We start from the raw sequence: 16,985 nt of genomic DNA on the forward strand, positions 1-16,985 counted from the left end.
GTTTCAGTTTTTCTTGCTTGGTTCCCACCCTCCTGGGGTTACCAGCTAGACCAGTGGTTCTCAAACTTTTGTATTGGTGACCCCTTTCACACAGCAAGCCTCTGAGTGTGACCTCTCTCCTGAATTAAAAACACTTTTAAAAATATTTAACACTATTGTAAATGCTGTAGGTGAAACATGGTTTGGGGTGGAGGTTTGCAGCTTGTGACCCCCCCATGTGACCAGCTTGTGACCCCCACATTGTGATCAGCTTGATCCCCCATGTAATAACCTCATGACCCCTGTGGGGTCACAACCCCCCAGTTTGAGAACCCCTGAGCTAGACAGTTGAACCTACCATGATGAGAGTTCAAAACTTCAATGTGAATGACAACCATATTGTCCTTTAAGTACCATCTGATGCTATTGTCTCCTGTGTAAATGCAAATAACCCCTGCTTGAATTAACCGCATGTAATTATATAACAAACCCCACAATAATACCAAAACAGATAACATGTAATATTTATTTAATATTAGACCGCTCTTGCATCCTTTACAAATAATATAGTGCATTATGGCTGTTCTGAACTGCTTTATCATCTGCTCCCAATCCTCATGCATTTTGCTGCTGCTGTTTTGATATTTCCCATTTGGGCTGAGAATGAGTCACTGTGCTTTAATGGTGGTTGCAGCTAGTGTATCCTCTTGTATAATTTTCTGTGTTTGCCATCTAGTTACTACAGTGATAGTTGCTACATAAATATACTGATGGATTGTACAGGTTAATTATTCCTTTTTAACTTAAAGGATATTTACCACAACATTCCCCAAATGACATCTCATACTGTAGCATCCTGAGGCAGAGTTAAAAATGGGCCCAAGCTTTCAGATCCAAAATAGGGTTTGAATCCAAACATCTCCAAAGTTTGAGGTTAGTTTGGAACTGATGCTCCAATTTGGCCTCTTAGAGAAAAAGGTTAGAGTTGCAAAGAGCCAAACTAAACTTCCTCACAATTTGGGGACAAGCAGACTTTATTCCACCTATTAGTTTGGGCCCAGTTCTAATCACCATACTGCTAGTCATTCTTAGACTGTGATTCGTACATTGACTCTATTGGCACATGCTTTTGCACAAGTTGATAAAAATATTAATGGTATCTGAACAACAAAAGAGAGCTGCTGTTAGAGCTTGAGATATTAACTGAAAAAAATCCCTAGTAAATTAAAAAGCAACAAATACCGAGGAAAATCAGTTTTGAAAATATCTTTCCAGTAGCTTTGACCCCCTCACCGCATCTCCTCAGGCTCCCTCTACCCATATTCGTGTCCCTGGAAAAAAAGCTCTTCCATACGTAGGATGTGACTGATGAATGTAATACATTTGTTATTTATTTCTAATTAAATAGAAATGTGAGGATTAGAAGTAAGGTGTATTAAAAGATTGGGAAATGTATTCGGGATGAACAGACCACTATGGATAAAGTAGAATCTCCATTCCCTCCAAATCTTTGTCCAAAATTAAATTGGAACCAAAACGAAAGAGCTTTTTGAAAAATGAAAAGTTCATGCTGTTACCTTTTTTTTCATTTTTGTGCACATCTGCACTCAGTGCCAGTTTGAAGCACAAGCACCAGCCACAGTAGTCCAAATATAAACCTTTTGCCACTGCCTTTGCAGAGGAAATCATCTTGAAAGAGGGTGATGTAAAGGCTTTTATTCTATACTCAGGTGCTGGCTGCGTATTTGTATACTTGGTTAAAAGGCTCAACGCTAGTAATAAATAAATAAATGCTGGAACCAGATCATTCCATGAACCTCTCCAAGCACTCACTTAAAATCCTTCTTTTTACCATTGTATAACAATAAAGGACCAGGTGACACTGGGGATTTATAAGTATCTGACCAAAATACCTCACACTGAGGGCTAGTCTACACTGGCAACGCTAAAGCGCTGCCGCGCCACTGCTTTAACGTGGCTTGTGTAGTCATGGCAGTGTGCTGGGAGAGAGCTCTAAAAAACCACCTCCACGAGGTCTCTCAATTAAGGTCTCTCAGAGTAAACAGACAACTGCTGCTTTCACTGCTCTTGACAAAATCAGTAGGGATGACAATGTAGAGAATAGCAACTTGAGAGTTCAAGTCGTGACTTTCAAGTTTGTCACTTAGTTTAACTTGTTTCAGAGTAGCAGCCGTGTTAGGCTGTATTCGCAAAAAGAAAAGGAGGACTTGTGGCACCTCAGAGACTAACAAATTTATTTGAGCCTAAGCTTTCGTGAGCTACAGCTCACTTCATCGGATGCATGTAGTGGAAAATACAGTGGGGAGATTTTATGCACACAGAGAACATGAAACAATGGGTGTTACCATACAGACTGTAACAAGAGTGATCAGGTAAGGTGACATCATGTCCCATGGTGTGCTATACTTAGCCTACACTGGTTTAAATAGATGTTCAAGCTCTAAATGTTTGATAAAAGGAGGACTTGTGGCACCTTAGAGACTAACCAATTTATTTGAGCATAAGCTTTCGTGAGCTACAGCTCACTTCATCGGATGCATACTGTGGAAACTGCAGAAGATATTATATACACAGAGACCATGAAACAATACCTCCTCCCACCCCACTCTCCTGCGGGTAATAGCTTATCTAAAGTGATCACTCTCCTTACAATGTGTATGATAATCAAGGTGGGCCATTTCCAGCACAAATCCAGGTTTTCTCACCCCCGCCCCCTTTCCAAAAACCACACACACAAACTCAGGAGAGTTTGTGCCACAAGTCCTCCTTTTCTTTTTGCGAATACAGACTAACACGGCTGTTACTCTGAAACCTGTCATAAATGTTTGATAATACTCTTATTCATTGTTGGAAAAATGGAAGGCAACAGAGGAGACCTCTGACAGTGGATGTGTTAACAGTATCAATATCTCACAATGTGCAACAGCCAGCTACCACAATACTAAGGGGAAAGTAAATGAGAGATGTGAAAGGTTGGTAATAGGGAGTGCAAGTATGAATTACAGCTTCCTGATTTTGGGCAACACAGAACAGGTAGAAGCTTTGAGCTTCATTTGAAAAAGGGATGGGGAATCAGGAGGGAAGAGAGCAGGCTTCACCAAATAATTGCTGTGGTAGCAGCAAAAGAGCAATCTCTGATGTAAGTCAAAATTGGAGAAAGGGGGTGTAACATATATGAGACTTTGAATATTGCATCTTTCCAAAGTGTATTATAAGGAGATACACTGATGCCACAGACATACGGTCTATGCAAAGACTATTATAACATTTATGTGTTTGATACATATTTATGAGCTTACAAGTGATTGAGATTGGATTTCTGTCTCAAGGGGTAAAGATAAAGGAGGTGTCTGGCAGGAACTAAAGTCAATGAGGGGTAATTAACAAAAATATCCAATACCGAAAACAATGTAGGTAACAAGTCATTTTGAAGTTTCATTCCCTGGAAATAGCTCAAGAGGCCTAACATGCAAAATACCTGAAAGTTTATAAAGTGACATTCCTAACTTAGAGGGTGTCACTCACACTTGATCCAAGAACTGGCACGAGTCCATGACCAGAGACAGGCCCTGTGAGAGGGCTTGAAGTACACTAATCCTATCAGGGGCTCCATGTAGAAGATGGCTGACCACCTGGTAAGCTAGAAATGCAAATAAGTTGTTTGTTTTTTATGATATGATTTCTCTGAATTGCTTTTGTTCGGAACAAACAGCACTTTTCTATCAGAGCTGATGGTCATTGATAACCCTATTATTGCCCCTGAAAGAGTGGAAATGCAGGCGCTGAACTGAGGTCAGATATGGTGAGGTGATCACAGTGAATTGTAGGAGTCTACAGTCTAAGTCCCCAGTCTGAAGAGAGAGGATTGTTGCACTCTACTCTGAGATAGGTGATTGCTGAGTGGTGTGCTCTCAAGTAGGTATTGAAGGGGTCAGAGGTGCAGTTATGTTGGGAAGTGTGACAGGGAGCATAGGGAGAGATGAAATCATGGAGATATATTGGGATCATGAGGGTTCTTGAAGATGAGGAGAGCAATCTTGAGTGGGCAGGAAGTCAGTGGATAATCAAATATTCACTGGTGTTTTCACTTTCCTTCCTAAACCAAGATACAGACATCCCATAATTTCTTCCCCATAAATTCTGTCATATGAGTGTCTTATTAATGTCTTATGCTCTAAGCCTTCTAATGCATGCACAATTGGTCAAACTTTAAAAATCCTTGTGACTGAAAGGATCTCTGAAATGAAACAAACAAATAGCACAGAGTCCTCTACAGAGAAGTTTCTTCTTTTCTCTTCTGGAACAGATATTAATTCATCTATCTCCTACAGCTTTAGCAGGGTAATTTTATCAGCAAAGGGCATTAAGATCCTATTGGCCATCCTGGCAATATTAGACTATGGGCCAGATTTTTTTCAAAACTGCTAAGCACCTGCAGCTCCCATTGACTTCAGTGGGAACCTCTGTGAATAAGGCACAAGTCTCATAAGCCAGTATTTTCAAATCTGGGAACTTAGAGTTAGACAACTAAACCCACATTGACACCTAATTTAAAAAGTTGGATTTTCGGAGAGTCTGTAGGATCCTCAACTGCCATTGAAGTAAATGGGAACTGCAGGTGTTCAGAATCTGTGAAATTCAGGTAATTTTTCAGTTGGTGCTTAAATGTGAATTTAGTACTTTTTAGACACAAGTTTGAAAATTAAGGCCATAGTGTTGCAAATCATAGAATCATAGACTATCAGGGTTGGAAGGGACCTCAGGAGGTCATCTAGTTCAACCCCCTGCTCAAAGCAGGACCGATCCCCAATTAAATCATCCCAGCCAGGGCTTTGTCAAGCCTGACCTTAAAAACTTCTAAGGAAGGAGATTCCACCACCTCCCTAGGTAACGCATTCCAGTGTTTCACCACCCTCCTCGTGAAAAAGTTTTTCCTAATATCCAACCTAAATCTACCCCCCTGCAACTTGAGACCATTACTCCTTGTTCTGTCATCTGCTACCACTGAGAACGGTCTAGAACCATCCTCTTTGGAACCCCCTTTCAGGTAGTTGAAAGCAGCTATCAAATCCCCCCTCATTCTTCTCTTCCGTAGACAAATAACTAAATGATAAATATTTAAGATTTTTGCTGAGGCCAAAGTAATCTAAAGTTTTAGCCTTACAGTAGAGCCACTTGACAAGACATCCTTGATTGAAATATTGAACGTGTGAACTACTAGCCATTAAAATATCTAAATAGGTCAGTATCATTACACATGAAGTTCTTTACAAAAACGTTATCAGTAGGGTACCTGATTGATCAAAGTATATTGCTTGCTATTGAAAGATTTTTTTCCTCTCAGTTGAATCATATGACTCTCTCTTTAAAATGAGAGCTCATTGGCGCACCTTAAAAATCTGTCTTTGCCAAGAAATATACATTGAAAACAGTAATGTGAAAATCTCAGAATCAGTCCAGACTGTGTGATGTTTTTAGGTGCTTTAAGCTGAAAACTGGCTGATAGTAGCTAGATGACTTTTGAGGAGCAAATATATTTCTTACACAGCCTCCTTAATGGTCTGCAATGGAAACATTCTTTAGAATATGTCAATAGCCAGTGCATACTGAAATCCTTTTCTTACTGCTAGCTATCCATAAGTCTTGTCTCATTTTTATCTGGGAATTTGCAAACTGTTGAAATAAAGACTTTAGCTCCTCTGAAACCTTGCACAATTCTACATGTGGAGGTTTAATCCTGCTCCAGTTTAACACAAAACCACTAGCTGCTCAGCCAGAAACAAAGAAGCTGAACAGAACAAGATACCTGTCTTATTATAAAACTTCATGTAATGATTCAAGGGATTTGTTTTCTGAGGAATTACATTTTAACAAGAAGTAGAGATTTGAGGGAAAGCATGGATTGTATTCAGAGTAGCAGCCGTGTTAGTCTGTATTCGCAAAAAGAACAGGAATACTTGTGGCACCTTAGAGGCTAACAAATTTATTGGAGCATAAGCTTTCGTGAGCTACAGCTCACTGCATCGGATGTATCATTTACCCCTTGCTTTGCATTACTAATTATTTTCATTTGTCCATGAAAATCTTTAACACCTCTTTTCTTTTCACTTTATTGATGTCCATACAGAGAGGTACATTTTAGCGTACCAATGTACAGACTTTCCACACTATTTCACCCATGCAGTTTCACCAGCCTTGCTGCTGTAATGTTAGTGACTCAATACTGAGGCTGAGCAGCAGCTGCTTTTGCAAATGACCACACCCTTTCTTTTAGCTGCTGTTGCTGCTCTGAAATCAAGTGATTGATAACTAGAATTTTGAGAGAGACAGAGAGACCTGCTCCAGAATAGGCAATAGCCCAGTGGTTAGGGCATTAACCTGGAACGTGAGTGCCTCATTCAGAGCAGGGACTTAAACTTGGGTCTCTAACCTCCCAGGTAAATACCCTGCCCACCAGGCTATAGAGTCTCTCTTGCTCTTCCTCTTCCTCCTCTGCCCCATCCATGAATATTTATTTATACAAAGTGGAACAGCTCCAATAGGAGGGATTGAGAGACAACCCACCCCTCTGCCATCTCTTCCTCTGCCTCCCAATAGCCTATAGCTCAGTGGTTAGAAGACTCAGTTGGCATGTGCGAAACGTACATTCAAGTCCATCCTAGGTGAGTGCCCTGGACATTGGCTATTCTGAGATGGGTGTGTGTATATGTGTGTGTCTCTATTATTATTTTTTTTCACCAAAAAAATCTCATAAAGTCATGGTTTTGTTTCAACGCAGAATGAAAACAAATTGCAAAACCTCAATTTCACTCCCCACCCCCAGGCCCCAAACAGAGTTCTTGTTTTCTGGCCAGCACAACTGAAAACTCCACTTCTTGGTTCAAATTAATCTCTTTTGTGTAAGGAGATGCAAACATTCATTTCAACAGAGTTGCATCTTACACCAAGGTTGAGTTTAGCCCATTGCCTCAATTCCATATAGATTCATAGATACTAAGATCAGAAGGGACCATTATGATCATCTAGTCTGACCTCCTGCACAACGCAGGCCACAGAATCTCACCCACCCACTCCTGCGAAAAACCTCACCTATGTCTGAGCTATTGAAGTCCTCAAATCATGGTTTAAAGACTTCAAGGAGCAGAGAATCCTCCAGCAAGTGACCCGTGCCCCATGCTACAGAGGAAGGTGAAAAACCTCCAGGGCCTCTTCCAATCTGCCCTGGAGGAAAATTCCTTCCCAACCCCAAATATGGCGATCAGCTAAACTGTGAGCATATGGGCAAGATTCACCAGCCAGATACTACAGAAAATTCTTTCCTGGATAACTCAGATCCCACCTCATCTAACATCCCATCACAGGCCATTAGGCCTATTTACCATGAATATTTAAAGGTCAATTAATTACCAAAATCATGTTATCCCATCATACCATCTCCTCCATAAACTTATCGAGTTTAATCTTAAAGCCAGATAGATCTTTTGCCGCCACTGCTTCCCTTGGAACGCTATTCCAAAGCTTCACTCCTCTGATGGTTAGAAACCTTCGTCTAATTTCAAGTCTAAACTTCCTGGTGGCCAGTTTATATCCATTTGTTCTTGTGTCCACGTTGGTACTGAGCTTAAATAATTCCTCTCCCTCTCCAGTATTTATCCCTCTGATATATTTATAGAGAGCAATCATATCTCCCCTCAACCTTCTTTTAGTTAGGCTAAACAAGCCAAGCTCCTTGAGTCTCCTTTCATAAGACAAGTTTTCCAATCCTCAGATCATCCTAGTAGCCCTTCTCTGTACCTGTTCCAGTTTGAATTCATCCTTCTTAAACCTGGGAGACCAGAACTGCACACACTATTCCAGGTGAGGTCTCACCAGTGCCTTGTATAACGGTACTAAAACCTCCTTATCTCTACTGGAAATACCTCTCCTGATGCATCCCAAGACCGCATTAGCTTTTTTTCACGGCCATATCACATTGGCAGCTCATAGTCATCCTATGATCAACCAATACTCCAAGGTCCTTCTCCTCCTGCGTTACTTCTAATTGATGCGTCCCCAGCTTATAACTAAAATTCTTGTTATTAATCCCTAAATGCATGACCTTACACTTCTCACTATTAAATTTCATCCTATTACTATTACTCCAGTTTACAAGGTCATCCAGATCCTCCTGTAGGATATCCCAGTCCTTCTCTAAATTGGCAATACCTCCCAGCTTTGTATCATCCGCAAACTTTATTAGCACACTCCCACTTTTTGTGCCAAGGTCAGTAATAAAAAGATTAAATAAGATTGGTCCCAAAACTGATCCTTGAGGAACTCCACTGGTAACCTCCCTCCAGCCTGACAGTTCACCTTTCAGTAGGACCCGTTGTAGTCTGCCCTTTAACCAATTCCTTATCCACCTTTCAATGTTCTTATTGATCCCCATCTTTTCCAATTTAACTAATAATTCCCCATGTGGCACAGTATCAAACGCCTTACTAAAATCTAGGTAAATTAGATCCACTGCATTTCCTTTGTCTAAAAAATCTGTTACTTTCTCAAAGAAAGAGATCAGGTTGGTTTGGCACGATCCTGCTGGAGCATTGTAAATAAACAGACTAAAGATAACTGATTTTAGACTGAACCCTCCTCAGTATTCTGTCTCTTTCTTTGAGTACCCACTTGAATATCTTTCCATCTAGGATTTTATTCTGTGCTTATCACCATAGTAACTGAGCTCCTACTATGTCAGAAAACTGCGGTGTTAATTGGTGTAGGTGAGAAACTACTGTCATTTAAACTGTCCTTCACTGAAAGAAGTTAATGTTGCTTTGCAATTACTTGCTTTGGTACTAGAAGATTCACAAGTGTCTTGTCTACCCTTGGAGCATTGAAATAAGTAATATTTGAATATACACATGATTTAAAATGTTTTTTGCAGTTTTCTGTAGTAGTGATCTTTAAAGTGCTGTTTTACTCAAAAACTGGTTATGTAAAGTTGACCTCTTCTTAATCAACAGATGTGCTCACATGAGCACTCATAGTTCTAAATTCTGATACATTCAAATAAGTTTTACCTATTTTTATTCCTGTTAGGACTACACAGACAAGTTAGCTAACAGATAGTAATCTGAAGATTCTATTTGACCTTGTTCCTTATCAGTTTCTTTTTTTTAATAAAGTTCTAATCAATTACACCTGTACAACCTCTTGAAGTTCGCAGAATCCAAAATGAGTTTGCAGGACTAAACTGCAGAGGAATAAGAAAAATTAGTCTTTTTATTTACTATCTGATCACCTTTTGCACTTGGTAAGGATTTTCCTTTCTAGTGGCAAACTCAGTAATTCTTAGCATTATAACAATGACAGATTACTACTTAGTTTCACAGGGCCAAATTCATCCCTGGTGCCATGCCATTAGGTCAGTAGAATTGCACCTGGTGTGACATTGGTCCAGCGGGTTAGAGAATGTCTGTTCTCTGTATAATTCCATACATTCTTCCTCCTGACTCAGATTAGCTCAGCTGTACCTGAGTGAGGGAAATGCAAACAACCATCAATAGCATCCCATAAAGGAAAGTCACTTAGGATAACTACTACTCTGACTGCATCTGAACCACCTGATTTAATTGCCCAAAGTCTGTCATTGTGAACAGTGGGTCGTGGATTAAATGCCATTGTTAGTGGGCTGGCTGGGTGCTTTACAGCATCACTGAGCTTTGTCTTGAGATAAACAAAATCATATAATGTCATGGCATGAGTGCCATTAACTAATAAGGGACTCCTGAATCATTACATTAATGTAAGAGAAATATGAGTAACATGTCAGAATACTAGTTTATAATGCCAACAGGAAAAGATTAGGGAGAAGTACTGTGAAGCATAAAGAAAAATTAAAGAAAAAAGAGAAGACAAATGAATCAAAGCAATAAAGGGGAAAAGAAACAAGGAAAATATCTTTAAAAAAAAATCTTTGTTCTTAAGATGGTTTGCTCACAGGAAGTTAACCTGCATGATGACTCCTACTGGTGTACAGGCCATTAAGTAATTAGCAACTCTTTTGGAAAAATAAACATCTCTATATTTTCACTTTGGATGTTGGCCCTTATCCTCCACTACCTTCCACTTTGCTTAGACACGTTGGTGCACAGTAAGCATAGTGAGTAAAAGCACTACGCAATCAGAATGGAGTTGATAGTTAAGAAGTCAAATTGTAGTGGAAGGATCTGGGGATGAAAAACATCTTGCTGTTTGGATAAATCTGTGAATAGCTTGCTCTGTGGTTGCATTCTTGCAGGAATCAAGGGAAGTGCGTAGAGGGCATGGTGGAGATCTTTGACATGCTGCTGGCCACTGCTGCTCGGTTCCGTGTGATGAATCTCCAGGGGGAGGAATTTGTGTGCCTTAAGTCAATCATCCTGCTCAATTCAGGTAAGTGGCATGTTCACATAAACACTTTTATTATTTAATGTAGTAATTCAATTACTATTGCTGTTTACAGACCTAAAAGTGGCAATTCTTCACCAAAAAAACTTCAAAAACAGACTCCAACAAGAAATTGCAGAACTGGAATTAATTTGCAAACTAGACACCATCAAATTAGGCCTGAATAAAGATTGGGAGTGGATGGGTCATTACACAAACTAAAAACTATTTCCCCTTGCTAATTTTTTCCCATACTGTTACTCACACCTTCTTGTCAACTGTTTAAAATGGACCATCCTGATTACCACTACAAACCGTTAATTATTCCTCCTGATGATAATAGCCCACTTTAATTGATTTGTCTCGTTAGAGTTGGTATGGCAACCCCCATCGTTTCATGTTGTGTGTGTGTGTGTGTGTGTGTGTGTGTGTGTGTGTGTACACTCCTCATTCTTTTTGCTGATACAGACTAACACAGCTACCACTCTGAAATCTGTTTGATTTCAGTTGTTGTTGGATGTGAAAAGAGGTTGATCAGAGAATTAGACAGGGAATTTGTGATGTACAGCCTTAAGGCAAAGACAGACAATGTAAACTTGTTCAGTACAAAAAGGAGCCAGGGAATTGACTCAAAAAGGAGTTGATATCCTGAAAGCAACAGACCTGAAGGATGATTTGGGCAGTATTTTCGATGGATTGGGGGTGGGGGTGGGTCAAGATTAGTATTAAAAAGATCTGACAGGAGGTGATGACAGTAGTTGAAGCAACCCTCATAGTGTCAAGGGATTCTAATTTTAGTTTTAGAACTGGAGTTTAAACATTCCTGTTTAGGTGGTAAAACTAAGGGAAGGGATGGCAAAGGCATAGCTAAATTTGTCAGAACGTATGTAAAGACCTTGAGGTTGAAATGGCCAAATAAAGCTGAGACGTAAGGCACAAAAAGAAAGGATCTTGCATCTCTGACCAGAAGGTTTCATCTATTTAAAATGAGAGAAAATAGAAACATATGTGTTCTAAGTGCAGGCTGAAGCATACAGCACTTTTCTAAAGCCGTAATAAGTTCTGTTAAAGGAGGCTCTACTCCCAGAAGTGATTACAGAAAATTGACCCCACCTTAAATTTATGGCCAAAAGAGATCATCACGATCATCTAATCTGAGCTCCTTTGCATTTGAGCCACAGAACCTCACCCACCCACTCCTACAGTAGCTCCATAACCTCTAGCTGAGTTACCGAAGTCCTCAAATCTTGATTTAAAGGCTTCAAATTACAGAGAAGCCACCATTTACTCTAGTTCCATTGTTCTCAAACTTTTGTATTGGTGACCCCTTTAACACAGCAAGCCTCTGAGTGTGATTCCCCCTTATAAATTAAAGGCACACTTTTTTATATATATTTAACACTATTATAAATGCTGGAGGTGAAGCAGGGTTTGGTGGGTGGAGGCTGATAGCTTGTGACCTGCATGTAATAACCTCATGACCCCCTTAGGGGTAACAACTCCCAGTTTGAGAATCCTTGCTCTAGTTCAAAGCAGCAAGTGACCTGTGGCCCATGTTGCAGAGGAAGGTGGCAACCCCCTAAGTACCTTACCAATCTGTCCTGATGGAAAATTCCTTCCTGATCCCAAATATGGCAGTCTGTTAGACCCTGAGCATGTGGGAAAGACCCATCAGCCAGATACCTAGAAAGAATTCTCTGTAAAAACTAGAGCCCTCCCCTTCTAGTGTTCCATCTACGGGCATTGGAAATATTTGCAAATAACAGTTGTAGATGGGCCATGTACCATTGTAAGCAATCTCATCATACCATCCGCTTCATAAACTTATCAAGCTCCATCTTATAACTTAGGTTTTTTGCCCCCACTATTCCCCTTGGAAGGTTGTTCCAGAACTTCACTCCACTGGTGATTAGAAGCCTTTGTATAATTTCAAGCCTAAACTTGTTTGTGTCCAGTTTATATCCATTTGTTCTTGGCCAACGCTGGCACTTAACTTAAATAACTCCTCTCCCTCCCTAGCATTTATCCCTCCGTTGTATTTATAGAGAGCAATTATATTTCCCCTCGGCCTTCATAGGATCATAGAAGATATGGGTTGGAAGAAACCTCAGGAGGTCATCTAGTTCAACCCCCTGCTCAAAGCAGGACCAACCCCAACTAAATCATCCCAGCCAGGGCTTTGTCAAGCCGGGCCTTAAAAACCTCTAAGGATGGAGATTCCACCACCTCCCTGCGTAACCCATTCCAGTGCTTCACCACCCTCCTAGTGAAATAGTTTTTCCTAATATCCAACCTAGACCTCCCACGCTGCAACTTGAGACCATTGCTTCTTGTTCTGTCATCTGCCACCACTGAGAACAGCCTCGCTCCATCCTGCTTGTTGTTAGTCCCTAAATGCATGACTTTACACAATTAAATTTCATACCATTTCATTTACTTCAATTTTCAAGGTCATTCAGATCTTCTTGTATGATATTTCTGGTCCTTCTCCATATTGGCATTACCTCCCAAATTTGTGTCATCCACAAATTTTATTGTCACATTATTGCTTTTTCTGCCAAGGTCTTTAATGAAAATGTTTAAATAAGATTGGTCCCAAGATTGATCTTTGAGGCACTTCATTTGCAACCTCCCTCCAGCCTGCAAGTTGATCTTTCAGCATGAAGACAATACTCTCCCCTTTAACCAGTTCCTTACCCTCCTTTCAATTCTCATATTAACCCACATCTTTTCTAATGTAATTAATCATTTGTTTGTGGAACTGTATCAAATACTTCACTGAAATCCAGGTAGAGTAGATCTACTGCATTTCTTTTGTCCTGAAAATTGGTTTTCTTCTCAAAGAAAGAGATCAGGTTGCTCTGGCATGATCTACCTTTTGTAAAACTGTGTTGTATTTTATCCCTGTTACCTTTTACCTCTTTATTCTTAACCTCTCTCTCAACATTTTGTTCTAAAACCTTCCACACAACTGTGGTCAAAGTAACAGGCCTGTAGTTTTGCAGATCACTTTTTTCCTTTCTTAAATATAGGTACTATATTTGCAATTCTCCAGTCATAGGGTATGACCCCTGAGTTTATGGAGTCATTAAGAATCCTTACTATTAGACTAGCACTTTCACGTGCCAGTTCCTGTAATATTTTTGGATGGAGTTGATCTAGGCCTCCTGATGTGGTCCCATTAAGCTGTTGAGTTTGGCTTCTAACTCAGATGTGGTAATTTCTGCTTCCATATCCTTGTTCCTATTAGCCCTGTGCCACTGTCCCCTAAGCTCCTCATTACCCATTTCAAAAACTGAGGCAAAGTATTTGTTGGGCCATACCTAGATTATCTTTAATCTCCACTCCATCCTCCGTATTTAGCTGTGCTGCTTCTTCTTTTCTTGTTTTCTTTTTATTGATATGGCTAAAGAACATTTTACTATTGTTTTTTATTTCCTTTGCAAGGTCTAGCTCAGCTTGGCTTTTGGCAATTCTCACTCTTTTTTAATGCTTTCTGACCTCCAAAAGACAGTTTTCCTTGCTGATCTGTCCCTTCTTCCATTACTTGAAGGCTTTTTGCTTTCTCTTGATAACCTGTTTGAGATGCTTGTTCATCCAATTTGGTCTGCAACCTTTCCCTACGATTTTTCCCTTTAGTTTGGGATGCAGGGTTGCAGAATGTTTTGTCTGTTTAAAATTAGAGAAAATAGACAAATATTTATTTTAAATTCAAGCTGGAGCATACAGCCATATTCTAAAGTCATAATGTTAATTTCTGTTAAGAGGTTCTACTCCCAAAAGTGATTATATAAAATTGATACCACCTTACCTAACAGTGTCATTTTTAGTCAGAATCTAAAGTAACTTTTGACTAATGTAGAGTTCTGGTAACTGTGGGCTCAAAACAGCCAATGGCAGAGCAAAGTGGATTCTGTTGTAAAGTGCGTAATTATATCACAATGGAAAATTAATTTCCAGTGGTACTGGACCACACTGTTGCTCTACTTAACCTTAGAGTCTCCTACCCTTCTCCAGGTTATGCCTAAGGGGAACACCGAAAGTCAGGTTGGAATCCCAGCTTTCTGACTGATTTCCAGGCTGCTAGGACACTGGCGGTACTTCTCAACAAGTGCTGGGTGGAGAACTGTAATTCTGTTTCACAGATGTTTCTGAAAATTTGGTTTGGTTCCAGTTTTGGGACAAAAACCAAAAATTTCAAAATTCTTAGTGAGACAGAAATCTGAAATCTGTTTCATTGCAAAAAAATCAAATATTCATTTTGATAATTTCAAAATGAAATTCCAGCACATGGGCTGAAGGGGAGCTGGGAGCCTACAAGCCCCGTGAGCCCCAGCTGAGCTAGATGCCCCAGAGACAGTGCTCCCAGAGTTTCCTGGTTCCCTTTCAGCCCATCAGGCTGACATAGTTTACAAACTCTGTGGGGGGAAAAGCCCCAGTGATTTGAATTGGACTGGGGAAAAGGAGCTGCTCTGTGTGGCATGCTTCCCTGAGCAGCTGTAATGGGTCCTCTAAGCCTTTGATAACTGTTTAGAAGGTTACTTAGGGTGGTTGTGAGACACCGGCCAATAGTAGTGTGACATGTTGGTTGCCCCTACTATGAATAGTTTGGAAGGGAGTTCTGAGGCAATTTCTACATGGGAAATCAGCTCTACAGTTCCTCAAATGTGTATCCCCACAAATCTCAGCCCAGTGTGGTTTTTAATGCATTTACCAATAGCTTTAGCCACACCATTCACCAATAATTATCACAAAGTGTATCTGAGGAAACACAGTTATTCAGCATACTTTAAATTGATATGGCAAACATAATTATCAATGTGATAAATTGAGGATAAAATAACAAAATATAGTCTCTTCATAAGATCAAAAAAATTTAATACTTCCTGAAAATAAAAAAAGATCTGTGTAAGTGATTATCATGGCAATTATGATCATTTTTAGCCAATACTTTGAAATTGAATGATCCTCTTTGCATATTGTTGATTTACAAGAAATATCTGATTTAACCCTAGAAAATGATTACTACATCATTCAAGTTTTTTTGTTCCATTTATGTCTATTTTGTTTGACCCACACTTTGAAGTGTCCTTGTTCCGCAATTGGAGTTTAGTAAGTTGAGTGGTCTAGTGCGATGCTATTCAGATCGGCAATGCCAGGACTTGCTTAGTCAGTATCCTTTTCAGACCTTGCCAACCGTGCTTTGTGGTGTCTATCTGGCTTTTGTTATAGAGGGTTTTGTTTTCTTCTTATAATGGGGAAATTGTACAAAACTAAGAAGTGAGTGCACTTGGATCTAAATAGTGTGTGGTTGAGGTGGTATTACCTCTTGGGTGCATGAGCAAAATAACTGTAATAAATCTGTCCAGCATGCACCACTGAAAAACGAACGCAAAGACTTTATGTTCTGCTTATTGAAAGTTTTTATTTTGTATGTGGTGGGGGCTATAAAAGAAACATTGTATTGTAACGATTTTGGGATGGCATGGCTGCATTACTCACTCAGCACTGAAGAGAACAACTATGCAGCCTTCAGAGGGGGAGTGAGAGAGAGATACAGGGCTAGCAGCATATGCTGTGTGTCCTTTGGAAATATATGTAGCAAAACTTTAGACACTCCCCCTGTCATAAATATAAAGGGAAGGCTAACCACTTTTAAATCCCTCCTGGCCACAGGAAAAACCCTTTCACCTGTAAAGGGTTAAGAAGCTAAAGGTAACCTCGCTGGCACCTGACCAAAATGACCAATGAGGAGACAAGATACTTTCAAAGCTGGAGGGGGGGATAAACAAAGTGTCCTCTCTGTCTGTGTGATGCTTTTGCCGGGACCAGAGCAGGAATGCAGGTCAGAACTCCTGTAAAGGGCTAATAAGCAATCTAATTAGAGATGTGTTCGATTCTGTTTTGTTTAAATGGCTGATAAAATAAGTTGTGCTGAATGGAATGTATATTCCTGTTCTTGTGTCTTTTTGTAACTTAAGGTTTTGCCTAGAGGGATTCTCTATGTTTTGAATCTGATTACCCTGTAAGGTATTTACCATCCTGAATTTACAGAGGTGATTCTTTTACTTTAATTAAAATTCTCTTTTAAGAACCTGATTGCTTTTTCATTGTTCTTAAGATCCAAGGGTTTGGGTCTGTGTTCACCTCTGCAAATTGGTGAGGATTTTTATCAAGACTTCCCCAGGAAAGGGGGTGTAGTGCTTGGGGGGATATTTTGGGTGGGAAGACATTTCCAAGTGGGCACTTCCCCTGTTGTTTTTGTTAGACACTTTGGTGGTGGCAGCTTTTAACCTAAGCTGGTAAGAATAAGCTTAGGAGGTCTTTCATGCAGGTCCCCACATCTGTACCCAAGAGTTCAGAGTGGGGAAGGAACCTTGACACCCCCACACCTCCTAGTTATACTGGGCTGTGAGATATCAGAACTTTAATCAGGTCCAGGAGTGAATATTGCCCAGAATGCACCTTGGGTCAATGTCACTTTTTTGTGGATGGTTTAGGTTCTCTTGTTTGCACACATTATGGCTCATTTGTTAATTACACAATCACATACTGGTTTTTCCACAGGACCCTACTTC

At 40.0% G+C, this 16,985-nt stretch overlaps 1 protein-coding gene across 2 annotated transcripts in view; it reads left to right on the forward strand.

The window, feature by feature from the left end:
• The window catches only part of ESR1 (estrogen receptor 1), a 296,887-nt gene that overhangs the window by 268,074 nt on the left and 11,828 nt on the right, over positions 1-16,985 (forward strand). For both annotated transcript variants that reach the window (XM_074948629.1, XM_074948628.1), the window contains exon 7: positions 10,280-10,413. In XM_074948629.1, coding sequence (XP_074804730.1) covers positions 10,280-10,413 — 134 coding nt within the window. The remainder of the gene's footprint in view (positions 1-10,279; positions 10,414-16,985) is intronic.

This window comes from Natator depressus, chromosome 3 (assembly GCF_965152275.1).
Source record: "Natator depressus isolate rNatDep1 chromosome 3, rNatDep2.hap1, whole genome shotgun sequence".
Lineage (NCBI taxonomy): Eukaryota > Metazoa > Chordata > Testudines > Cheloniidae > Natator > Natator depressus.